Raw genomic sequence first — 25,000 nt, forward strand, 5'->3', positions numbered from 1 at the left:
ATCATCAACGATAGCTCCTCGCCCCAGGCGGCCAGCAGGGCGGGGGCGTGGCCTGGGCGCGGCCTGCTCTAAGCTGTGTGTTTGTGCGTCCCCAGGTGGCCAGCAGGGCGGGGGCGTGGCCTGGGCGCGGCCTGCTCTAAGCTGTGTGTTTGTGCGTCCCCAGGTGGCCAGCAGGGTTCTGGGCGTGGCCAGCTCTCAGATCCATGTGTCTGAGACCAGCACCAGCACGGTGCCCAACACCAGCCCCACCGCCGCCTCCGCCTCCTCGGACCTCAACGGGGCCGCAGTGCAGGCAGGGCCCCGCCCCACACCGGGCCCAACACAACCGCTCACACACACACATATAGATATATAGATATATCAATGTCTATGTACACCTAATCACGCCCTCTCCTGCAGAACGCGTGTGAGGTCCTCAGGAAGCGTCTGGACCCCTACAGGACCCAGAACCCCAAAGGTTCATGGGAGGACTGGGTGAGGAAGGGTCATGTGAGGACTGGGTGAGGAAGGGGGAGGACTGGGTGAGGAAGGGTCATGTGAGGACTGGGTGAGGAAGGGGGAGGACTGGGTGAGGAAGGGACATGGGAGGACTGGGTGAGGAAGGGTCATGGGAGGACTGGGTGAGGAAGGGGGAGGACTGGGTGAGGAAGGGACATGGGAGGACTGGGTGAGGAAGGGTCATGGGAGGACTGGGTGAGGAAGGGTCATGGGAGGACTGGGTGAGGAAGGGGGAGGACTGGGTGAGGAAGGGACATGGGAGGACTGGGTGAGGAAGGGGGAGGACTGGGTGAGGTAGGGTCCTGGGAGGACTGGGTGAGGAAGGGTCATGGGCGGACACCAGAGGTTTCCAATGGTGGAGGACACTGACGGCACCAGCGCTCCGGGCGTCAGTACCCCCTGACCCCCTGACCTCTGACCCCTAACCCTCTGACCCCCTGACCTCTGACCCCCTAACCCTCTGACCCCTGACCCCCTGACCTCTGGCCCCTTGACCCTCTGACCCCTGACCCCCTAACCCTCTGACCCCCTGACCTCTGACCCCCAACCCTCTGACCTCTGACCCCCTGACCTCTGACCCTCTGACACCTGACCCCCTGACCCTCTGACCTTCGGGATGTCGTCATGTGACCCCTGTTTCTTCTGTCTTCCAGGTCAAAGCTGCTTACTTCAACAGAGTCAATCTGTCTGCTAATGGGTTCTACAAGTGAGCTCCGGACAGCCTTCACATGCCTTCTGCTTCAGGGGACTGGGGTTCTACCTGGACTGGGGTTCTACCTGTTGGGGTTCTACCTGTTGGGGACTGGGGTTGTAGTAGTGGTGTAGTTCTAGGTGGTGTAGCTCTAGGTGGTGTAGCTCTAGGTAGTGTAGTTCTAGGTGGTGTAGCTCTAGGTGGTGTAGCTCTAGGTGGTGTAGCTCTAGGTGGTGTAGCTCTAGGTGGTGTAGCTCTAGGTAGTGTCGTTCTAGGTGGTGTAGCTCTAGGTGGTGTAGCTCTAGGTGGTGTAGCTCTAGGTGGTGTAGCTCTAGGTGGTGTAGCTCTAGGTAGTGTCGTTCTAGGTGGTGTAGCTCTAGGTGGTGTAGCTCTAGGTGGTGTAGCTCTAGGTAGTGTCGTTCTAGGTGGTGTAGCTCTAGGTGGTGTAGCTCTAGGTGGTGTAGCTCTAGGTAGTGTCGTTCTAGGTGGTGTAGCTCTAGGTGATGTAGCTCTAGGTGGTGTAGCTCTAGGTGGTGTAGCTCTAGGTGGTGTAGCTCTAGGTAGTGTCGTTCTAGGTGGTGTAGCTCTAGGTGGTGTAGCTCTAGGTGGTGTAGCTCTAGGTAGTGTCGTTCTAGGTGGTGTAGCTCTAGGTGGTGTAGCTCTAGGTGGTGTAGTCCTAGGTGGTGTCCCGCGTATGCGCGGGACATATACGAGCGGTAGCGCATGCGCTGTCAACAGTAGTTGAAAGCCGTCAACAGTAGTTACGCACTCCTAAACGTTGGCATGGCTGAGGGGAAACGAGCTAAGACCTACCATTTTCACCCTGAGTGGGAGGAAGATTATTGATTATTGTTGAGAAGGTGCCGCGCGCAGACAGAATGAAACCCCCACTGAAGTCCGTAGGTTCACGATACAACCCCCCCCCCCCCCTCCCCCGCTTGGAGGTAGGTTTGCAATGTTGACACTAGACTGGTAGATCTCGGGAGGTTGGCTACTTTAAAAGTAGATCTTGGGTCAAAAAAGGTTGGGCACCCCTGCTCTAGGTGGTGTAGTTCTAGGTAGTGTCGTTCTAGGTGGTGTATTTCTAGGTAGTGTCGTTCTAGGTGGTGTAGCTCTAGGTGGTGTAGCTCTAGGTGGTGTAGTTCTAGGTGGTGTAGTTCTAGGTGGTGTAGTTCTAGGTGGTGTAGCTCTAGGTGGTGTAGCTCTAGGTGGTGTCGTTCTAGGTGGTGTAGTTCTAGGTGGAGTGGCTCTAGGTGGTGTAGTTCTAGGTGGTGTAGCTCTAGGTGTTGTTCTGTAATGCCTGTCTTGTGTTCAGAACTCCAGATCTGGGCTATGACTTTGAGACGAACTCCGGACGTCCGTTCAACTACTTCAGCTACGGAGTGGCCTGCTCTGAGGTGGAGGTGGACTGTCTGACCGGCAGCCACAAGGTCTGTCTGTCTGTCCGTCTGTCTGTCTGTCTGTCTGTCTGTCTGTCTGTCTGTCTGTCTGTCTGTCTGTCTGTCTGTCTGTCTGTCTGTCTGTCTGTCTGTCTGACCGGCAGCCACAAGGTCTGTCTGTCCGTCTGTCTGTCTGTCTGACCGGCAGCCACAAGGTCTGTCTGTCTGTCTGTCTGTCTGTCTGTCTGTCTGTCTGTCTGTCTGTCTGTCTGTCTGACCGGCAGCCACAAGGTCTGTCTGTCTGTCTGTCTGTCTGTCTGTCTGTCTGTCTGTCTGTCTGTCTGTCTGTCTGACCGGCAGCCACAAGGTCTGTCTGTCTGTCTGTCTGTCTGACCGGCAGCCACAAGGTCTGTCTGTCTGTCTGTCCGTCTGTCTGTCTGTCTGACCGGCAGCCACAAGGACTGTCTGTCTGTCTGTCTGTCTGTCTGTCTGTCTGTCTGTCTGTCTGTCTGTCTGTCTGTCTGTCTGTCTGACCGGCAGCCACAAGGTCTGTCTGTCTGTCTGTCTGTCTGTCTGTCTGACCGGCAGCCACAAGGTCTGTCTGTCTGTCTGTCTGTCTGTCTGTCTTTCTCTCTCCCTGCCTGTCTTTCTGTCTTTCTCTCTCCCTGTCTGTCTGTCTCTCTTTCATGGCTGTCTGTCCTCCCCCCTCAACACACACAGACTGTCTGTGTGTGTTGATGATGATGATGATGATGATGATGATGATGATGATGATGATGATGATGATGATGATGATGATGATGATGATGATGAGGGTTAGAACTAATTACCGCATGATCAATTTTACAGCAGCGTTATGGTGTGTTACGTAAGGGATAATGTATAGAACGCCGGTCATGATCGGGAAAGTAAGCCCGACAGGACGAAACAGGACACCGACGCGCAGCAGAGGTGTACTGTTCGCCCTGAAGGGGCTTATGTTCGATAATGATCAGCGACGTTCTATACATTATCCCGCTTATTACACGGCTAATTGCAAAACGAAAAAATAACTTCACATGGTGTGTCTTTTGACAATGTTTTTGTTACCAGCATGCATCGTGTTGATCGGCAGGGAAATAGTCCTCCAAAGACATTGACGTCGCTTAGCAACCGAGTACGCTGGGGTCGATAAGTTACCGGACTACTTGCGGAGTGGTACGAAAGACGTAAAAAAATCCACTTTCCTTGACGGCGGTCATTATATGCTTAGCAACGGTCATTATTTGCTTAGCAACGGTGAATTATCAAAAAATTATTCACAGCCGTAAGTTGTGAAGGCCCATGCAGGTGAACGGAGCGCTCCACAGCATTGAGAACAGCCGTGTTATAAGCTGTGATATTCAATGTGTGTGTGTGTGTGTGTGTGTGTGTGTGTGTGTGTGTGTGTGTGTGTGTGTGTGTGTGTGCGTGTGCGTGTGTGTGTGTGTGTGTGTGTGCAGAACCTACACACAACCATCGTGATGGATGTCGGGAACAGTCTGAATCCTGCAATCGACATCGGCCAGGTACAAATACACACAAATACACACAACATACACACACAAACACACAATATACACACAAATACACACAAATACACGACGTACTCACAAAAAACACACAACATGCTCACAAAATACTTCTCCCCCTGTCTCCCCCTCTGGTCTCTCCCCCCTCTGGTCTTTCCCCTCTGCTCTCTCCCCCTCTGCTCTCTCCCCTCTCTGGTCTCTCCCCTCTCTGGTCTCTCCCCCTCTGCTCTCTCCCCCCTCTGGTCTCTCCCCCCCTCTGGTCTCCCCGTCTGGTCTCTCCCGTCTCCCCCTCTGGTCTCTCCCCTCTCTCCCCCTCTGGTCTCTCCCCTGTCTCCCCCCCTGTCTCCCCCTCTGGTCTCCCCCTCTGGTCTCTCCCCTGTCTCCCCCTCTGGTCTCCCCCTCTGGTCTCCCCCTCTGGTCTCTCCCCTGTCTCCCCCTCTGGTCTCCCCCTCTGTTCTCCCCCTCTGGTCTCCCCCTCTGGTCTCCCCCTGTCTCCCCCTCTGGTCTCCCCCTGTCTCCCCCTCTGGTCTCCCCCTCTGGTCTCCCCCTGTCTCCCCCTCTGGTCTCTCCCCGGTCTCCACCAGGTGGAGGGGGGGTTCTTGCAGGGCGTGGGTCTCTTCACCCTGGAGGAGCTGCGCTACTCCCCCCAGGGGGCGCTGCTCACCCAGGGGCCCGGGACCTACAAGATCCCGGCCTTCGGGGACATACCGTCCCAGCTGGTGGTCTCCCTGCTGAGGGACGCCCCCAACGACAAGGCCGTCTACTCCTCCAAGGTACCCCTCACTGTAAAGTACTGGTGCCCCCCCATCATTTGCATCGATTGGCGCTCAACTACGAGAGCTTTTTATTTCCTGGCCCAGGACACACGACCCACCCAGGGGTCCTCCCACCCCCTCAGGAGCCCCCCGCTCCCCCAGGGCAGACGTTACATTACCAAGACTCTCTGATGGTTGCAGTATATGGCTGTAAATGTGCACCTTGGGAGGTGCTTGAACGATCATGGAGACTCCCACAATGCACTGCTGTACTGTGAAGCCTCCCTCCAGGAGGCGGGTGTTAGAACGGGGGGGGGCGTGCTGACGTCACGGAGACTCCCACAATGCACTGCTGTACTGTGAAGCCTCCCCCCAGGAGGCGGGGGTTAGAACGGGGGGCCCGTGCTGACGTGTGCTGCGGTCCCCAGGCGGTGGGCGAGCCGCCCCTGTTCCTGGCCGCCTCGGTCCTGCTGGCCCTGAAGGACGCGGTGGTGGGGGCCCGCTCGGAGGCCGGCCTCTCGGGGCCCTGCAGGCTGGACAGCCCCGCCACCCCGGAGAGGGTTCGGCTGGCCTGCCAGGACCGCTTCACCGCGCTGGTATGACCCCCGCGAACCCGGGGCCAGTGGGTTAGGGTCAGTGGGTTCAGTGGGTTAGGTTCAGTGGGTTAGGGTCAGTGGGTTAGGTTCAGTGGGTTCAGTGGGTTAGGTTCAGTGGGTTAGGTTCAGTGGGTTAGGGTCAGTGGGTTAGGGTCAGTGGGTTCAGTGGGTTAGGTTCAGTGGGTTAGGGTCAGTGGGTTAGGGTCAGTGGGGTCAGTGGGTTAGGTTCAGTGGGTTAGGTTCAGTGGGTTCAGTGGGTTAGGTTCAGTGGGTTCAGTGGGTTAGGTTCAGTGGGTTCAGTGGGTTCAGTGGGTTAGGGTCAGTGGGTTCAGTGGGTTCAGTGGGTTAGGGTCAGTGGGTTAGGTTCAGTGGGTTCAGTGGGTTAGGTTCAGTGGGTTCAGTGGGTTAGGGTCAGTGGGTTCAGTGGGTTAGGTTCAGTGGGTTCAGTGGGTTAGGGTCAGTGGGTTCAGTGGGTTAGGTTCAGTGGGTTTAGTGGGTTCAGTGGGTTCAGTGGGTTAGGTTCAGTGGGTTCGGTTCAGTGGGTTAGGTTCAGTGGGTTCAGTGGGTTCAGTGGGTTCAGTGGGTTCAGTGGGTTAGGGTCAGTGGGTTCAGTGGGTTCAGTGGGTTAGGTTCAGTGGGTTAGGTTCAGTGGGTTAGGTTCAGTGGGTTAGGGTCAGTGGGGTCAGTGGGTTAGGTTCAGTGGGTTCAGTGGGTTCAGTGGGTTAGGGTCAGTGGGTTCAGTAGGTTCAGTGGGTTCAGTGGGTTCAGTGGGTTCAGTAGGGTCAGTGGGTTAGGTTCAGTGGGTTCAGTGGGTTGGGTTCAGTGGGTTCAGTGGGTTCAGTGGGTTAGGTTCAGTGGGTTCAGTGGGTTCAGTGGGTTAGGTTCAGTGGGTTCAGTGGGTTCAGTGGGTTAGGTTCAGTGGGTTCAGTGGGTTCAGTGGGTTAGGTTCAGTGGGTTCAGTGGGTTAGGTTCAGTGGGTTTATGTTAAGTGTAATCAGTTATAATAGGTGTTAGTAATGCCGCTTTTCCACTGCATGGTACCAGCTCGACACGACTCGACTCGACTCGACTCAGCTCGCCTTTTTTGCGTTTCCACCGCGATCTAGTACCTCAAGTGGCTGCTTTTTCTAGTACCGCCTCGCTCTAGGTTCCAAGCGGCTGAGCCGATGCTAAAAGGTGACGTCGGCAGACGGCCGGCCACTGATTGGCCAGAGAGTGTGACGAAGTCACGAGAGCGACATGGCAACCATGCTGGTAACAGCGATAGCAGCGCCGCAGCCAACATATTCCACTTCTTCAACATGCCAGCTAATAATACGAACACGAATACCATCGCATCGATGTTCTCCATTGTTGTTACGTGGGTTCTGTCCATGTGTGGGTTACGTAGGTGTTGTTTGCGTCGCGTACAAAAATACGTCACGGCCCTTTCGCGCAGACGACCCCGCCCACGTCCCGGAGGTACTATTTGCGGTGGAAAAGGACCCGCGCTGCTACCGTGTCGAGTCGTGTCGAGTCGTGTCGTGTCGAGTCGAGCTACATGTGCGGTGGAAAAGCGGCATTAGTAGTGTTTATGTTAAATGTATTCAGTTCTAATAGGTATTAGTTAGTAGTGTTTATGTTAAGTGTAATCAGTTCTAATAGGTATTAGTTAGTAGTGTTTATGTTAAGTGTAATCAGTTCTAATAGGCATTAGTTAGTAGTGTTTATGTTAAGTGTAATCAGTTCTAATAGGCATTAGTTAGTAGTGTTTATGTTAAGTGTAATCAGTTCTAATAGGTATTAGTTAGTAGTGTTTATGTTAAGTGTAATCAGTTCTAATAGGTATTAGTTAGTAGTGTTTATGTTAAGTGTAATCAGTTCTAATAGGTGTTAGTTAGTAATCAATAGTTGTGATTGTTTTACTCTCTTTGGGGTCCAGTGTCCACCGGCCCAACCTGGGACCTTCCAGCCCTGGGATGTCCGGGTGTAGGACGCCTGCCTAGCCGCCTACCTCCTACCTCCTCCCTCCTAGCTCCTACCCTTCTACCTCCTCCTTCCTACCCTCCTCCCTCCTACCTCCTACCTCTTACCTCCTACTCCTACCTCTTACCTCCTCCCTCCTACCCTCCTTGCTTCCCTCCTCCCTCCTCCCTCCTACCCTCCTCCCTATATATTGATCTATCTTTATCTATTTTACAGCTATTGATCAATCTAGCTATGTGTTTACCATATCTATCTTTAAATTGATATATTGATCAGTCTATCAGTACATAGATTGTCTCTCTCTTGATAGATATGCTATCGACCGAATCACACGTCCTGTCCAGTCTAGGAGGGCATCAGAGCGTTAAAGACTTGATATCGGTCAATAAAAGATCTTTCATGATTCCTGTTGTGTCTGCGCTGTTGTTTCCAGCTCTAGTTTTCTGTTTGTCCGCGGCGATGGTAATACATCTGTTCACAACCGCCTGGTCACATGTCCACTGAGTCAGACTCCTGACCACTGAAGAGGTCAGCCAGAGGGTCAGAGGTCAGCCAGAGGGTCAGAGGTCAGCCAGAGGGTCAGAGGTCAGCCAGAGGGTCAGGTCAGAGGGTCAGAAGTCAGGTCAGGGGGTCAGAGGTCAGGTCAGTGGGTCAGAGGTCAGGTCAGAGGTCAGCCAGAGGGTCAGAGGTCAGTCCAGAGGGTCAGAGGTCGCTCCAGAGGGTCAGAGGTCAGTCCAGAAGATCAGAGGTCGCTCCAGAGGGTCAGAGGTCAGTCCAGAGGGTCAGAGGTCGCTCCAGAGGGTCAGAGGTCAGTCCAGAGGGTCAGAGGTCAGTCCAGAGGGTCAGAGGTCAGCTCCAGGAGGAGAGGACGCCCTGAACCTCTCAGCCCCTCCGCTCTGAGGACATCACTTTACTGATCTCTTGCACACTTCTTTTTTTTTTATTATTATTGTCTTTCGACACGTTATTGGTCGCTATCTACTCGCACAGACGTTAACGTAGAAAGACAAAAATATATAATATGATAGGTACTATAGCGGAATAGTGTGCTATGGAATAGATAAGCAATAGGGCATATCGTTTTTAGGATAATTAAGATTAAAGTTTATGAAAAATCAATGCGTGTGAGTGCCTGCCCAATCAAAACATTGAAGGTCCCATGCCATGCTACTTCATGGATGCTTTAATATAGATATTAGTGGGCCCCAAACACAGTTTTGAAGATGTTCACGAAATTCAGCCGTGGTGCAGAGTCACAGCCACTACGAGCCAGTCGCACATTGAGCTTTCCCCAAACGCGCCGTTTCGGTATCTGTAGCTTTAATGCTAATGAGGAGGAGCGAGGCGGGTCAAGGAGGAGGGTGGGGGTGTGGCCCTGAGCAGCTTGCAGCCACGGTACCATCATGGACTTATTATGGCGCGTTTCCACCGGAGGGTGCGGTTCGGTTGGGCACGCAAAGGTGCGGAACGGATCGCGTTTCCACCGCCAACAGTGGGCGTGACCTGGACTGAGCCGTACTGAGCTGTACTCATCCTGCACTCATCTCGCAGTACTCCTCCGTTGGGGTACTGCGACACCTGGAAGGGTGCCGGCAAGTTCGAGCTACACACACCCTCCGTTGATTGGTCGACAGAATCATCACGACGGCAGCTGAAAAATAGACACAATTAACAAACACAAGCAGCCCCCACACACAAACACTACACAAATCAAGCAACACACACATCGCAACAACAACATTCAACACATGAGTAAAGAGTGCTTCATGAAGTGCTTCCATTCCAAAGTGCAGCATGTTGATGAGTCAGTGAGCAGCATTAAGGAGCTGGACAGCCCTGGGGGTGAAGGCTGCCCTCCTCCTCTGTGTCCGACAGCCTGGAGTCTATGTCCTGAGGGGCGCCACTCGAACTCAGGGAACAGGACATGTTGGTCTGCGTTGACAGGCAGTAATGTACTGATAGTTTACACAGGGTATTGTAGCATGGTATTATTATATTATTATCACATGCTATTATTATATTATAGCATTATTACATGGTATTATTATATTATATATCGGCCTATATATTACACATGTTCGATAAGGCAGACTTTACAGTTGGCTCAGTGATCTGTGTGTGTGTGTGTGTGTGTGTGTGTGTGTGTGTGTGTGTGTGTGTGTGTGTGTGTGTGTGTGTGTGTGTGTGTGTGTGTGTGTGTGTGTGTGTGTGTGTGTGTTGCATATGATTTGTCCATTGTCTCTGTGAGTCAAACCTGTTCTTAAAGTCTACCGGTCCGTCACAGCCAGCACCCCTTCTTCCTCCACTTTGAAAACCTTTCACCTTATTAACTTGTTTGAAGAACACTTTATATAGTAGTACTCGTGGATTGGCTCTTGTCCAATCAAATAACTTCAGATGTTGTACAAAACAGTTTTTTTGTGTGAGCTGAGCTCCATGTTTGGACATGCAACAAGCATATCCAATGACGTCACTAAACGGTGTTGGTCTTCGGTGACATGCAGTAATGTACTGATAGCATACCCAGGCTATTATTACATGGGATTAATATATACCTGTATTCTGACTATATTAAGGCAGCCTTTAAGGTTGGCTCAGTGATCCGTGTGAGTGAGTGTGTGTGTGTGTGTGTGTGTGTGTGTGTGTGTGTGTGTGTGTGTGTGTGTGTGTGTGTGTGTGTGTGTGTGTGTGTGTGTGTGTGTGTGTGTGTGTGTGTGTGTGTTCGTGTGTGTGTACTGAACCCTGCGCTGGGTAGCGTTCGGTTTCCCAGAAAAGCAGGTGACCCACGCTGAGAGGTGCGGCTCCTACTCTCTCTGTCAGTCAAACCGCTTCAGCTCGGTTACTTACTTCCTCATCTTAAACTTCTGTCACAGCGAGGAGCCTTTCTTTCTCCGCTTTGAAAACCTTTCACCTGATTTACTTGATTTATAAACACTTTAATCTCTGTTTCTTCCCTTACATGTATTCTTTTATAACTTTATACCGCATGGGACGCATTTTAATTAGATAAGTAGATAAGGTAAGAAAAGATAATGGACAATTTACTACCGTTTATATCGTCTTTAGGTTACTGGTATATAATAATGAGTTTACTGTAGAGAATACAAAGTTAGTTCATGTTTCACTGCTTTTCTGACCCGTGTGATAGATTGAGTGTGTGATATGTGTTCATAGCGACTAGCGACAGACCAGACTGTTGCTGGACTGTACCACTTTCACAGGGGGGTTCCTGTGGGGGGTAGACTCGATTCCTATGGCTTAAACCACAGCTGGGGCCATTAAGGGAGAGAAAGAGACTCGTTGGTCATAAGAGGATACCCTATCGATGTGTTGAACTTCACCAGTTGATTTATGGGATCTCTGGTTCAGTAAAGTGATAGAATTCAGACATTGTTCCAGTAGAGAAATTATTCAAACGTTCTTTACTTTTTTCATTTTACAACAATGCATTTTTTAAGTCTTTTGTATATATTTTTCGTGTTAAGCACAGTTACAGTCTCCAAGGTGTTTAATTCTCATCTCTCAGTTCTCATCTGCTGTACACATCTGTACTGTAGTGAGGGCAGTGTGGTTATGTTGTGGGGTTCATATTGACGGTCTCTGACGTCCATAATGCTTTAGTCTGACACAGTCACAATGATCTCTCAATCAACAGCTAAAGTCAAAAGGCAAATGAAGGTAATGAAGAGTTTTGTTTGTGTCCAGGTCTCCAGTCTACTATGGATGAGGAGAGAAAGGAGGGGGGTCCTACCTCTAAGACCACTCTGTCTGGGGAACATGGCCGCCGGAGCAAAGCTAAGAGGTAAGAAGAGGATCTCTCTGTCTGTGACTGTGGTCCATCTCAGAGCTCAGCAGTGATGCATCATGACTCCATCATTACTCTGAGTAACAGCTGTGTGTGTGTGTGTGTGTGTGTGTGTGTGTGTGTGTGTGTGTGTGTGTGTGTGTGTGTGTGTGTGTGTGTGTGTGTGTGTGTGTGTGTGTGTGTGTGTGTGTGTGTGTGTGTGTGTGTGTGTGTGATGTTCCTGAGGTGGAAGAAGGCTGTTTTGGTAATCTGGTTTATATGGGGGAGGGCTGAGAGGGTGGGGTGAAGGATGATACCTAACGCCTCGTGCCCACTGCACCGTCAGTCAACGGACGTCAGAAGGCGTGGCTGACGGATGGGGGAGTAGTCTTTGCAGATGCATCCGTCAGCCAATCAAATCGGTTCGCCGGGTTCTTTCCGCTTCTTCCTGCTTGTTGCGAGGCAAGATTACCCGCTTTCCCGCTTTCCAGTATCGTCAGAGCCCGAGTCGCGTCACAGTGCTTAAATTTGCATACGCGATCTGATTGGATGACGGATCCGTCGCTGCCGAAAAAGTTGAACATTTTTCAACTTTTTGACGGTGGCGAACGCTCCAAGTCAACTGACGGATCCACAATGCATTGCGCGACCGTCCCCATTCAAAGTCAATGGGCAACGGACAACTGACGGAGGTAGTGGGCACGGGGCGTAAGTTGTGGATGTGAGTGGAGGGGGTGACAATGGAACCATCAATATTAACTGAGATGTCCTGGGTGGGGCGGGTGAGGGAGTTTGGGCCAATGATGAGGATTTATGATTTATTGCAATTTAGTTTGAGGAAGTTGTGTTTCATCCAAGTTTTGGCCTCAGTGAGGCAGGTGGCGAGGGTGCAATGGGTGGCTGCAGAGGTGGTGTTGGTGGAGAGGTAGATCTGACTGTCATCAGCGTAACAGGGAAAATGGAGGCCATGTTGGCAGAGGATTTGACCGAGTGGGAGGATGTAGATGATGAGAAGTAGGGGACCAAGTACAGAGGACCAAGGAAATGATCAAATGAAACGATATCCACAAATCCTAACCTCCAGATGGTGTTTGTTTTTCTGAAGGAGACAGCAGAGAGCAGACTCCCCTGGACCCAGCTGTGTCTCCATGAAGAGTGACTGGTCTATGGATCATCCTGCTAACTTTAAAGACGGAAATCAGTCTATTGAAAAGAGGTGAGGATTTATCAGATATAATAAAGATACAGATTCTATCAAATGTCCATAAATTCTGGTTCTTGTTTTTCTAGAAGAGATCAGCAGCAGAGAGAAGACTCCCCTGGACCCAGCTGTGTCTCCATGAAGAGTGACTGGTCTATGGATCATCCTCCTGAATTTAAAGATGGACGCCCCTCCAGAGAGGAGAGGTAGGAGTTTCAAAGAGACGATAAAAGAGACAAGTTGGTTGTTATCAGACCCTACTGATACTGATGTTAACAGATCAGGAAAAATAAAATAATAGAGTGTGTGTGTGTGTGTGTGTGTGTGTGTGTGTGTGTGTGTGTGTGTGTGTGTGTGTGTGTGTGTGTGTGTGTGTGTGTGTGTGTGTGTGTGTGTGTGTGTGTGTGTGTGTGTGTGTGTGTGTGTGTGTTCCCCACAGACCACACCAGAAGAGGTCAATTGTTACCAGGTCTGTACAGAAGAATCCAACCGAGCTGATCAAGGTGTGTAAATGTCCACCAATAAGTTTTACTTCAGCTCTACATGAACATCAGAAAGCATCTCTTGTGGAGCTCCTCGTCTCCAGGCTTCCCTCTTTAGACCAGCTGACGCGAATCCAGGACAGATGCTTCTGATGTCCTCAGTGAGTTCAAGGTAAAGTTCTCCTTGATGTTTGTTCTGTTCCAGAGGGCTGAGGAGAACGCACACGCTTTCCTCGACAAGGAGATGAAGAAGCTCTGGAGGGATCTCTTCCCAGATTACCCACAATGCTCAGAGAGTCAGAGGGAGGAGGAGGAGCTAGATGGTGAGAAGGAGGAGCAGAGGTGGCGCGCCATAGAGGGAGTGGTGGACATCACAAAGCTCTGCCTGATGGAGATGAACCAGGAGGAACTGGCCGACTCACTGTGGGGCGGTAAGAGACTCTTATCTTGAAGACAGAATGATAATTGTTTCAAAGAGCAGTATGAGACTCTTATTTGTTCTGTTCAGACTAAATATTTTTCACATTCCTATATAGGGTTATTTTGGGGCATCAGGTTAAATGGTTTGACCCAGATCTGTAGGGTTATTTTGGGGCATTAGGTTAAATGGTTTGATCCAGATATGTAGGGTTATTTTGGGGCATCAGGTTAAATGGTTTGATCCAGAAATGTAGGATTATTGTGGGGTATCAGGTTAAATGGTTTGACCCAGATATGTAGGGTTATTGTGGGGGTATCAGGTTAAATGGTTTGATCCAGATATGTATTGTTATTTTGGGGTATTAGGTTAGATGGTTTGATCCAGATAGGTAGGGTTATTGTGGGGTATAAGGTTAAATGGTTTGATCCAGATATGTAGGGTTATTGTGGGGGTATCATGTTAAATGGTTTCATCCAGATATGTAGGGTTATTGTGGGGGTATCATGTTAAATGGTTTGATCCAGATATGTAGGGTTATTTTGGGGTATAAGGTTAAATGGTTTGAACCAGATATGTAGGGTTATTGTACGTCCATCAGGTTAAAGAATTGTAAACAATAAACTGAAAATCAAAAGCATAACAACTCAGTGGAAAAGATGCAGCACTATCTTGTTGCACTATCAATTCACTTTTCACTTATTCACTATCATTCTTATCATTAGACCAATCATGATGCTGTGGAAATAAAAAACAAAATCATAAATAAATGATCCATTCCTTGTTACGACCAGCTTCATGAACCACAAGTAATGAAGCCAATAAATATCATGAAGTTGATCATTTTACAGGAAATATTTTCATGCTTCAACTGATGTCTCCATCCACTATCTGATGTCTTCTGTTCATTCTCATTTAGGATCTGCTGCTGTCGAATGCCAACACAAAATCAAGTCTCATTTGAAGAAGAAGTTCAGGTGTGTGTTTGAGGGACTCCCTAAAGCAGGAGAGAAAACGGATCTGAATGACTTCTTCACAGAGATCTTCATCACAGAGAGAGGCAGTGGAGAGGTCAACAATGAACATGAGGTCAGACTGATTGAAACAGCTTCCAGGAAACCGGCCAAGGAAGAAACACCAATCAAATGTGAAGACATCTTTAAACCCTTACCTAGAAAAGATCAACCATTCAGGACAATTATGACAACTGGAGTGGCCGGCATTGGTAAAACCGTCTTAACAAACAAGTTCACTCTGGACTGGGCTGACGGCAAAACCAACCAGGACATACACTTCACATTTCTCCTCACTTTCAGAGAGCTGAATTTACTGAAAGGGAAAGAGTTAAGCTTGGTGGAACTCCTTCATCATTTCTTCATTGGGACCAAAGAAGCAGGAATCTGCAGATACGACCGGTTCAACGTTATCTTCATCTTGGATGGTCTGGATGAGTGTCGATATCCTCTGGACTTCCAGAACAACCCGATCTGGACTGATGTCACAAAGTCCACCTCATTGGACGTGCTGCTGACAAACCTCATCAGGGGTGTCCTGCTTCCCTCCACTCGCATCTGGATAACCACACGCCCTGCGGCAGCCAATCAGATCCCTGCTGAGTGTGTTGACATGGTGACAGAGGTGAGGGGGTTCACCGACCCACAGAAGGAGGAGTAAGTGTGTGTGTGTGTGTAGCTTGTCTGGCTGCCTGGTCACACAGGAAGGCTGTGCTTCTCTGGCCTCAGCTCTGAGCTCCAACCCCTCCCATCTGAGAGAGCTGGACCTGAGCTACAATCACCCAGGAGACTCTGGAGCTGCGCTGCTCTCTGCTGGACTGGAGGATCCACGCTGGAGACTGGACACTCTCAGGTATGGAGAGGACAGCTCACCACTCAGGGAAAAAGTCTCCTACCAGGATTCAAGCCGCTGCTAGATGAAGTGGTTTGAAGAGGCAGCTGTCACTCATGTTGTGTAGAACGTGATGAGACAGCAGATGATGAAGGTGAATGTTTCAACATGCTGCTCTCACTTTGTTTCCCCCCCAGTGTGGAGCACGGTGGAGTGTGGAGGCTGAAACCAGCTCTAAAGAAGTGTAAGTGTCTGTTTGATTCACCACAAAACACACTCACTATTGAGATGGAAAGTCCAACCACACAGCAGGAGGTGACGTCTGTCATTCACATGTGGACTTGTGTATACTAGGGGTAATCATTTTTAAAACGGGGGTCCTCAGCCTACAGCTGAGGACCCCCGTCCTGGTCCTCAGCGTCTCTGTGTCAGTTATAGACACACACACACATAAGCACGCACATAAATGGTGCGTGAGGGGGGGGGGGGGGGGTGAGGAGGGGCCTGATAATGTAGCCTATAGCAGGGGTTTTCAAAGTGTAAGAGAGTGAGCCCCCCCTCAGAGAAAAAATGTCAGCTGAGCTCCCCCCCCCAATTTTTTTTTTTCTAAATACCTGTGTTTTGAAAGCTATTTTAATTATTTTACACATTTTAAACATCTCTGATCATAATTTTAAAACATTTGAAACATATTTTTTAAACATATTTTTTAAACATTTTAAACATATTTCTTTATTTCTTTATATAACATTGCAACATCTTTGTGCGTTTTTAAACACATTTCTTATCACAATTTAACAACTTTATCTAAGCATGTTTTCGCTTAACCTTTTTTAAATACATTTGAACATCTTAATCTGTGTAAACTGCCAGTTTGTTTGTTTACCGGCGTTGCTATGGTGACCCAAATTATTATAAGCAACTGAAAACGATGACGGTTGGAAACTAAAACTGTGATTCTGAAAAAAGTATAAAGGCAATCAAAATTCTGTTTAGAGAGTATTGAAGATACAAGTCTGTAGATTTGTTTAATGGTTTGAACGATGGTAAACGGTTGAAAAAGGAATAAGTTACGATGTCTAGAAGTAGGTGTATCAGAATGGGCTGACGTCTTCAATGAAAACAACTGAAAACGAAGCGGTATGAAACTAAAACTGTGATTCTGAAGAAAGTTTAAATGATATCGAAATTCTGTTTGGATATTATTGAAGATACAATAGTGTAGATTTGTTAAATGGTTTGCACGAAGATAAACGGTTGAAAATTGATTTAGTTATGTTACTTCTACAGTTGAAGTACGACTGATGATTTGAATCATCGGCTTTCAGTTTTTTTTTCGGGTTTATTTTTTTCTCACGTCGCGCCCCCCCCTGAAGAACTCTGGCGCCCCCCAGGGGGGGCGCGCCCCACAGTTTGAAAACCACTGGCCTATAGAACGTCGCCGGTCATTATCGAAAATAAGCCCCTTCAGGGCGAAGCAAGACACCTCCGCTGCGCGTCGGTGTCCTGTTCGCCCGGTCGGGGCTTATTTTCCCGATAATGACCGGCGTTCTATACATTATCCCTGCCCAGTTCAGACCAAAGATTCACCTTGCAACGGCTTGCAACGAGACGGTTTTGGAACGTCGCAGGGGCGGTGTGAACGGGTCGTTGCAAGGAGTCGCAAGGAGTCGCCAGAGATTGAACATGTCAAATCGCAAACTCCAGTTTTAGAACGCGGCGATTTAACTATTTCTCTTCAGCCAATCACAGCACAGAACAACTTGTACGTCACAGCCTTACTCCGTCCCGGTACCGTACTGTCCACTCCAGCATAAAAATATCCAATTGAAAAATCCGATATCCGGAGAATGACAAAACACAGTAACTTTAGCCTTCTCTAAAGCAAAATAAAAATAAAACTAATTGCAAACCTAACTAATCGCAAACCTAACTAATGTAACCTAACCTACGCAAATGATGCTGTTGCGGCTCTCAGCTGTGCCAGAGCGTTCACAGTTGCTAGGGAAACCACCTAGCGTCGCAGCCCGTTGCAGCCCGTTGCACTCAGTGTGAACGGCCAAGTTTTAGAACGTCGCAGCCCGTCTCGTCGCAAGGAGTCGCAAGGAGTTGCGAGTTGCAAGCCGTTGCAAGGTGAATCTTCGGTCTGAACTTCGGTCTTCGGCTGCCTACATATATATTTAGCAGAGTAGGCCTAAGTAACAAATGTGTACAAAGTTACATATGTATGAAACCGGGCTCGGGCTCATAATTACAGTTAATGTGTCGCGCCGGGCACAGACAGAACGTGCACGGGCTCGGGCCGGGTCGGGCTTGATTTTCAGGGCCCGATCTAAACTCTACCCTCCATTGGTCGTATAGCGCGACTGCGGTCCACTTAAAAGAATAAATAAAAATAAAAACGGTTAACTGTGTACACGAAAAAAAAGGAGTCGTGTAACCGTTTACCATTTTTTGTAACCGTTCACACCCCTAGTGTATACGTTTGTGTAGCTATGTTTCCCTGTGTTGATGTATGTCTAGTATGTTTGTTATAGGTGTGTGTACGTATGTGTACATGTCTATGTATAGTATGTATGAACCAGGTCTATGGTACCAACAGTTCGTTTCCAGCCTGTATGTGAGCTCAGCTGGTTCAGTCTGTTGTTTACACAGGTGGATTAAAATGGATGTGTATCGGAACCTTTCAAAGTCTAATATCTTTAAAAGTATGTTGACTATGGCTTAGATATTCCATAGGATCAATGACCACATCATGTTGAACGTTTTGATGTATAATATGTGTATGTCGTGTAAATATTACGGTAGTAGATTCAGTTTGTACAATTTTCTAGGCTTCAATGTTTTTTATGGGACAGCCACTCACACACACATGGGATTTACATTTAAGTTTCACTTAAATTATCTTATAACCAATGTTTACAAAATATTTCTAAAGCTGATGATTATGATGATGAAGAATGTTTCGGCAACTCATCATGTCCCAGGAGGGAACATGTGATGATGATGATGATGATGATGAAGAATGGTTCAGCAGCTCATCATGTCTGGTTCTCCCTCAGATGCCTGTGAACTCACACTGGACCCCAACACGGCCGGCAGAGAACTCTCTGTGTCTGAGGACAACAGGAAGATGACGTGGGTTGAAGAGGACCTGTCGTATCCGGATCACCCAGACAGATTTGACTGCCAGCTCCAGGTGTTGGGTAGAGAGGCTCTGACTGGCCGCTGTTACTGGGAGGTAGAGAGGGAAGGATGGGTTTATATAGGAGTGACATACAGAGGAATCACAAGGAGAGGAGGGGGTGATGACAGCCTGCTTGGACGGAACAACAAGTCCTGGGTTCTTCATTGTTATGATGAAGATTATGATGATTATGATGATGGTGGTTACTCTGTCCGGTACAACGGTATACAGTCATACCTCCACCTCAACTCCGCTGGCTCCACCAGAATGGGAGTGTATCTGGACCGGCCTGCTGGCTCTCTGTCCTTCTACAGAGTGTCCCCAGGTGGAGGAGGGTCCTCAGACACACTGACACACCTCCACACCTTCTGCTCCTCCTTCACCCAGGAGGACCTCCTCCCGGGGTTTGAGGTGGGGTTAGGGGGAGCAGCATCTCTGTGTAAGTTATAGACAGACACAGGACCTCCTCCCGGGGGTCTGGGTGGGGGGATCAGCGTCTCTGTGTCGGTGGTAGAAAACAAACAGGCGGGGGAGAGGGAGACCCCCCGCGTCTCCTGCTCCCCCCCCCCCCCCCCTCCCCCCCCTCCCCCCGTCTCCCTCCCTCCCCCTCCCCCCCTTCTCCCTCCCCCTCCACCCCATCCCCCTGTCTCCCCCCCCTCCCCCATCTCCCTCCCCCTCCACCCCATCCCCCTGTCTCCCCCCCTCCCCCCATCTCCCTCCCCCCTTCTCCTCCCCCCCGTCTCCCTTCTCCTCCCCCCCGTCTCCCTCCCCCTCCACCCCTCCCCCTGTCTCCCTCCCCCTCCCCCCTCCCCCCCTCTCCCCCCCCCCCCGTCCTGGTCCTCAGCGTCTCTGTGTCAGTTATAGACACACACACACACATAAGCACGCACATAAAGGGTGCGTGAGGGGGTTATGGCCTGGTGTCTCTGTCAGTTATAGTCTCTCCCTCTCTCTCTCTCTCTGCTCTCTCTCTCTCTCTCTCTCTCTCTCTCTCTCTCTCTCTCTCTCTCTCTCGCTCTCTCTCTCTCTCTCTCTCTGCTCTCTCTCTCTCTCTCTCTCTCTCTCTCCTCTCTCTCTCTCTCTCTCTCTCTCTCTCTCTCTCTCTCTCTCTGCTCTCTCTCTCTCTCTCTCTCTCTCTCTCTCGCTCTCTCTCTCTCTCTCTCTCTCTCTCTCTCTCTCTCTCTCTCTCCTCAGTCTGGGTTGAATACACATAACACGTATAAACACACATACACCCACACACACACACACACGTATAAACACACACACACACACACACACACACACCCACACGTATAAACATGTCTCTGTGTCTCCCTCTCTCGCTTTTTCTTTCCCACTCTCTCTTTTGTAAAGTATAGCATGATAAACCAGACAACTTTTAAGATCTTCCATACTTAGATAAGCACATTTATTATTTGAAATGCATATAAAATACTTATCGATGGTGAATGTTTGTATATTTTCAGACATCACCAGTTTTGGTCTTAAGGGCTCTGATATAATTTTTGTCATAATCCTGATTTACACCTGATTTAAAGCAGATTTTATATTTTATTCGTAATAACCAAGAGGTCTGTGGGATAATGTTGCGTGTTGTAAATGACTTTAAGCTGAATCTTGATTCCTTGTGTTCTGTTGGGAAGCAAACGGCCGCAGAACATGTTGTTATTAAAGATACGTGCACACCTGTTGACGATTTGTAATGCCTGCTTCTTCTATGATTTTAGTCCTTGTATTTATTGTGTACATGTAAGGGACTATTCTTATGTTGTATTTGGGGTAATGTTGCTTAAATGAAAAATTAAATGAAAAATGTACTTAAATAAAATAAACTTTATTGGTGTGTGAGTATTGTAAGTTGTATGTAAGGGTACTTAAAAGTATACTAAATTGCAAATACTCATAGTGGTAATTTAGTGTACTTATGAAAAGTATGATTATTTTCAAGTCCTTTGTAATACACTATTGAAATGCTTTATTAAAGTGCATTTCAATCTCACTACATTAGATGGGGATCTAAGTACACTCACATAAAGTTTGCTTCAATGAAAGTTAATTGTAAGTCGTATTTCTGTGAAAAAGTACTAAATTGCAAATACTTATTGTGGTAAGTTTGTGTACTAAATGAATTTAGGTACAATGGTAAAGTAGTACACTTGCATGAAGAGTACTTTATTCTAAGTACTATGTATAATACGTTTATTTGCACCACTGGAAGTGTCTAGGACTGTTACCATCATTAGTAATCCACAAAGGCTTGACAGAAGGATGTCACTTTAAGAATGCCAGGTTCATAACTCTTTAACAGTATAGTACAGGTTCTGTAGGACTGGGTATTGGTACGAAGGTATCGACCGAAGCAACCCAGTATCAAGCAGCATCAAAACTTTGTCTTTCAAACAATACCTGTATTCGATTGTAGACAAAGACTTTATTTTTAACAGCTCACTCATGTTACTGTAACAGTTAATTCATGTTAATGTAAATTCATTAATGATGCTGTGAGTTCATTAATGTTAAATCCATTAATGTTACTTTAACATTTCGTTAATGTTACTTTAACAGTTGATTGATGTTACTGTAAGTTCATAAATGTTAAGAGAGAGAGAGAGAGGAATAGAGACAGAGAGAGAGAGAGAGACAGAGAGAGAGAGAGAGGGAGGAATAGAGAGAGAGAGAGAGAGCGAGACAGACAGAGAGAGAGAATAGAGCAAAATGTTGAGAACATAATTATTTAGGCCTGAAAATAAGTCCCACTGGAAGTTTCAATCCAGCAGTCAATGAACTGAGAGAGAAAGCACGCAGGGCTTTTTATGCAATATTCAGATTCCAATTCTAATTTGGCTCAAACTACTTCAAGCTATTATTGAACCCATTCTGCTCTATGGTAGCGAAGTGTGGGGCCCACAAACAAACCAACTTTTTGACCAATGGGAAAAACATTCAATTGAAATTGCAAGCACTGAATTTTGCAAAAGTATTCTGCAGGTACACAGGACCACCACTAACAACGCCTGCAGAGCTGAATTAGGCCGGTATCCACTTCTATTAATAATCCAAAAACGATCGATTAAATATAGGCTACATCTAAAACAAAGTGACCCCCACTCCTCCCAGCACAAAGCCCTGCAAAGCCAAGAGGTGAACAGGAGTCCCCTCACTCAGCTGGCCCTGAGGCTCTGTCCACAGACAGGTTCCCCCTCTGCTCTGCCCCAGGACCAGTCGGAGAACACATCAATCAGACTCAAATTATATAACACATCAGAACCAAACCTACCTCACCCATTGGAACACTAAAACACACACACAGCAAACTGCAGTGTTATCTGGCCCCAAATTCCTCAAGCTCTCCTAGTTTAGTTGAGGTGATAGAACTCGCTAATTCTCTAGCTCACATACAGCCGTGATGTTCAGAAGATCACCCCCCCTCAGTACCTCCCCCCCCCTCATCACCCCCTCAGTACCACCCCCCCCCCACAGTACCCCTCACCACCCCCCACCTCCTCAGTACCTCCCCCCCCCCCCCTCAATACCCCTCACCCCCCCCTCAGTACCCCCCCCCCCCTAGGAGTGGTTATATGAAACGATGAATAACTTTGTAAGGCTTTATTTGTTTATTAATTAGTGCACACAAACACAGACCCTCATCGTTAACCAAAGTCTCCAGCCTCTGAGGTCACTTCCTGTTGGCGGTGGTCACTTCCTGTTGGCGGTGGTCAGGGCGCGCTGCAGTTTGTCCAGCAGGAGGCGCTGTGAGGAGGAGGAGGAGGAGGAGGAGCAGTGGGAGATCACCGTCCCGATCTCCGCCTCGCTCCTCCTCTCTATGGCCGCATCAGCTGCCCCTTCAACGTCCCTGAGAGAGGGGGAGGGGGGGAGGGGGGGGAGGGGGAGTGGGGGGGAGAGAGGGGGGGGAGGAGGAGGGGAGGAGAGAGGGGAGAGAGGAGGAGGGGGAAGGGGGGGAGGGAGGAGGGGGGGGAGAGAGGAGGAGGGGGAGGAGTGGGGAGAGAGGAGGAGGGGGAGAGGAGAGAGGGGGGGGGGGGAGAGAGAGGGGGAGGGGAGAGAGGAGGAGGGGGAGGGAGGAGAGAGGGGGAGGTGGAGGAGGAGGAGGAGAGAATATAATATAATCAACTAGATGATACATGTATACAACTCAAAACAGACAGACAGACAGACAGACAGACAGACAGACAGACAGACAGGTACCCACTCTATGGTCAGGTGTGCGCGGACCCTCTGCTCCGGCGTTACCTTGGTAACGTACTTCTTGGCTTCGTACTTATTACTCTTCTTCATACACACCTCCACAAAGGGCTAGAAGGAGGAGGAAGAGGAGGAGAGACTTATTACTCTTCTTCATACACACCTCCACAAAGGGTTATGAGGAGGAGGAGGAAGAGGAGGAGGAGGAGGAGGAGGAGGAGGAGGAGGAGGGTCGGGAGGAGGAGGAGGAGGAGGAGGGAGGGGGAGGAGGAGGAGGAGGAGAGGGAGGAGGAGGAGGAGGAGGAGGAGGAGGAGGAAGGTCGGGAGGAGGAGGAGGAAGAGGAAGAGGAGGAGGAGGAGGAGGAGGAGGGAGGAGGAGGAGGAGGAGGAGGAGGAGGAGGAAGAGGAGGAGGAGGAGGAGGAGGAGGAGGAAGGTCGGGAGGAGGAGGAGGAAGAGGAGGAGGAGGAGGAAGGTCGGGAGGAGGAGGAGGAAGAGGAGGAGGAGGAGGAGGAGGAGGAGGAGGGGGAAGAGGAGGAGGAAGGTCGGGAGGAGGAGGAGGAGGAGGAGGAGGAGGAGGAGGAGGAGGAGGAGGAGGAGGAGGAGGAGGAGGAGGAAGGGGGTGGGTCCTACCAGGTAGCCAACCGGAGACTTCTTGCTCTTGGAAAACTTCTCTAGCTCCTCCCACTCCTCCTTCTCAGCCAATGACTTCAGCTTCAGCCACCAGTACCTAAACACACACACACACACGCACACACACACACACACACAGGCCATTACAAACACACACACACACACATACAGACCATCACACACACACTCACACACACACACACACACCTCTTGTCCGACACTCTGAAGTCCCGGTAGAGGTGGTCCGCCTGTTTCTGGAGTCCAGACGCCAGCAGGGCCTCCATGGTCGCCTGGCAACACAGGGAGTGTCAAACCTACTCACCTGTAGCCCCGCCTCAACTCACCTGTGGCCCCGCCCCTAACTCACCCTGTAGCCCCGCCCCTAACATAACTCACCTGTAGAGATAAGCCCAGTAGTCCCGCCCCCTTTTCATCGTCGAGTTTCCTCTGGAAACGGAGAAGACGCATTTCCTCCTCGGTCGCCTAGGAGACGATTAACAAACAAATCACCATCAGGTGAGTGTGTGTACCTGTGTGTGTGTACCTGTGTGTGTGTGTACCTGTGTCAGTGAGTGAGTGTGTGTGTGTCTCTGTGAGTAAGTGAGTGAGTGTCCCTGTGAGTGTGTGTGTGTGTGTGTGTGTGTGTGTGTGTGTGTGTGTGTGTGTGTGTGTGTGTGTGTGTGTGTGTGTGTGTGTGTGTGTGTGTGTGTGTGTGTGTGTGTGTGTGTGTGTGTGTGTGTGTGTCTCTGAGAGTGAGTGAGTGAGTGATTGTGTGTGTGTCTCTGTGGGTAAGTGAGTGTGTATAGGTGTGTAGGTGTGTGTGTGTGTGTGTCTCTGTGAGTGAGTGAGTGAGTGAGTGTGTGTAGGTGTTAAGGTGTGTGAGTGAGTGAGTGAGTGAGTGAGTGAGTGAGTGAGTGAGTGAGTGAGTGAGTGAGTGAGTGAGTGAGTGATTGTGTGTGTGTGTGTCTCTGTGAGTGATTGTGTGTGTGTGTGTCTCTGTGAGTGAGTGAGTGAGTGAGTGAGTGAGTGAGTGAGTGAGTGAGTGAGTGAGTGAGTGAGTGAGTGAGTGAGTGTGCGTGGACCTTGGAGGAGAACTCGTTCTTGGCCTTGTTGTACTCGTCCACAGCGCTCTGCAGGACGGACAGACGGGCCTCCAGCCGCTGTTCAGACACACAGACAGTTAGCCTGTAGCCCCTGTAGCTAGCGCTAACCTAGCAGCTAGCCTGTACCCCCTGCAGCTAGCGCTAACCTAGCAGCTAGCCTGTACCCTCTGCAGCTAGCACTAACCTAGCAGCTAGCGCTAACCTAGCAGCTAGCCTGTACCCTCTGCAGCTAGTGCTAACCTAGCAGCTAGCCTGTACCCTCTGTAGCTAGCGCTAACCTAGCAGCTAGCCTGTACCCTCTGCCGCTAGCAATAACTTAGCAGCTAGCCTGTACCTTCTCCCTGTAGCTAGCGCTAACGTAGTAGTTAGCCTGTATCTTTCCCTGTAGCTAGCGCTAACGTAGTAGTTAGCCTGTACCTTTTCTCTGTAGCTAGCGCTAACGTAGTAGTTAGCCTGTACCTTCTCCCTGTAGCTATCGCTAACCTAGTAGTTAGCCTGTACCTTCTCCCTGTAGCTAGCGCTAATGTAGTAGTTAGCCTGTACCTTCTCCCTGTAGCTAGCGCTAACGTAGTAGTTAGCCTGTATCAAGGATGCCTGTGTTAGCCAGGCATCCTTGGTTAGAGTGGAGGGGAAAAGAGTTAGGTAAATGTCAGCCAACATACAGTTGGTATACACAATTGAAATTCATAATGTTAATCACTATGCAAACGAG

The 25,000-nt window shown here is 49.4% G+C and overlaps 3 protein-coding genes across 5 annotated transcripts in view; 2 read left to right on the forward strand and 1 right to left on the reverse strand.

Moving 5' to 3' along the window:
* xdh (xanthine dehydrogenase) overlaps positions 1 to 7,493 on the forward strand; it is a 29,193-nt gene extending 21,700 nt beyond the window's left edge. The window contains exons 28-36 of one of the 2 annotated variants that reach the window (XM_056587992.1): positions 164 to 292; positions 400 to 457; positions 703 to 719; positions 1,152 to 1,204; positions 2,505 to 2,619; positions 4,050 to 4,115; positions 4,703 to 4,891; positions 5,302 to 5,469; positions 7,391 to 7,492. In XM_056587992.1, the coding sequence (XP_056443967.1) occupies positions 164 to 292; positions 400 to 457; positions 703 to 719; positions 1,152 to 1,204; positions 2,505 to 2,619; positions 4,050 to 4,115; positions 4,703 to 4,891; positions 5,302 to 5,469; positions 7,391 to 7,441 (846 nt within the window). In that variant the 3' untranslated portion in view covers positions 7,442 to 7,492. Of the gene's footprint in view, positions 1 to 163; positions 293 to 399; positions 475 to 702; positions 720 to 1,151; positions 1,205 to 2,504; positions 2,620 to 4,049; positions 4,116 to 4,702; positions 4,892 to 5,301; positions 5,470 to 7,390 lie in introns of both variants that reach the window. The other variant, XM_056587991.1, reaches the window with a different exon arrangement.
* A 2,789-nt stretch (positions 7,494 to 10,282) lies between these two features.
* On the forward strand, positions 10,283 to 18,753 carry LOC130380714 (NACHT, LRR and PYD domains-containing protein 3-like). The gene is made up of 9 exons (XM_056588014.1): positions 10,283 to 10,453; positions 11,140 to 11,236; positions 12,324 to 12,434; positions 12,509 to 12,625; positions 12,859 to 12,922; positions 13,107 to 13,332; positions 14,239 to 15,185; positions 15,362 to 15,408; positions 18,227 to 18,753. The coding sequence occupies exons 2-7, from the start codon at positions 11,154 to 11,156 to the stop codon at positions 14,991 to 14,993; spliced, it is 1,356 nt and encodes a 451-aa protein (XP_056443989.1). The 5' UTR covers positions 10,283 to 10,453; positions 11,140 to 11,153; the 3' UTR covers positions 14,994 to 15,185; positions 15,362 to 15,408; positions 18,227 to 18,753.
* Positions 18,754 to 21,952: 3,199 nt separating this feature from the next.
* Positions 21,953 to 25,000, reverse strand: part of vps16 (VPS16 core subunit of CORVET and HOPS complexes) — a 15,685-nt gene continuing 12,637 nt past the window's right edge. The window contains exons 19-24 of one of the 2 annotated variants that reach the window (XM_056588000.1): positions 24,268 to 24,345; positions 23,582 to 23,668; positions 23,393 to 23,475; positions 23,186 to 23,282; positions 22,562 to 22,665; positions 21,953 to 22,207 (exon numbers count right to left, since the gene is read on the reverse strand). In XM_056588000.1, coding sequence (XP_056443975.1) covers positions 22,051 to 22,207; positions 22,562 to 22,665; positions 23,186 to 23,282; positions 23,393 to 23,475; positions 23,582 to 23,668; positions 24,268 to 24,345 — 606 coding nt within the window. In that variant the 3' untranslated portion in view covers positions 21,953 to 22,050. The remainder of the gene's footprint in view (positions 22,208 to 22,561; positions 22,666 to 23,185; positions 23,283 to 23,392; positions 23,476 to 23,581; positions 23,669 to 24,267; positions 24,346 to 25,000) is intronic. The other variant, XM_056588001.1, reaches the window with a different exon arrangement.

The sequence above is a fragment of the Gadus chalcogrammus genome, chromosome 4, assembly GCF_026213295.1.
Source record: "Gadus chalcogrammus isolate NIFS_2021 chromosome 4, NIFS_Gcha_1.0, whole genome shotgun sequence".
Taxonomy (NCBI): domain Eukaryota; kingdom Metazoa; phylum Chordata; class Actinopteri; order Gadiformes; family Gadidae; genus Gadus; species Gadus chalcogrammus.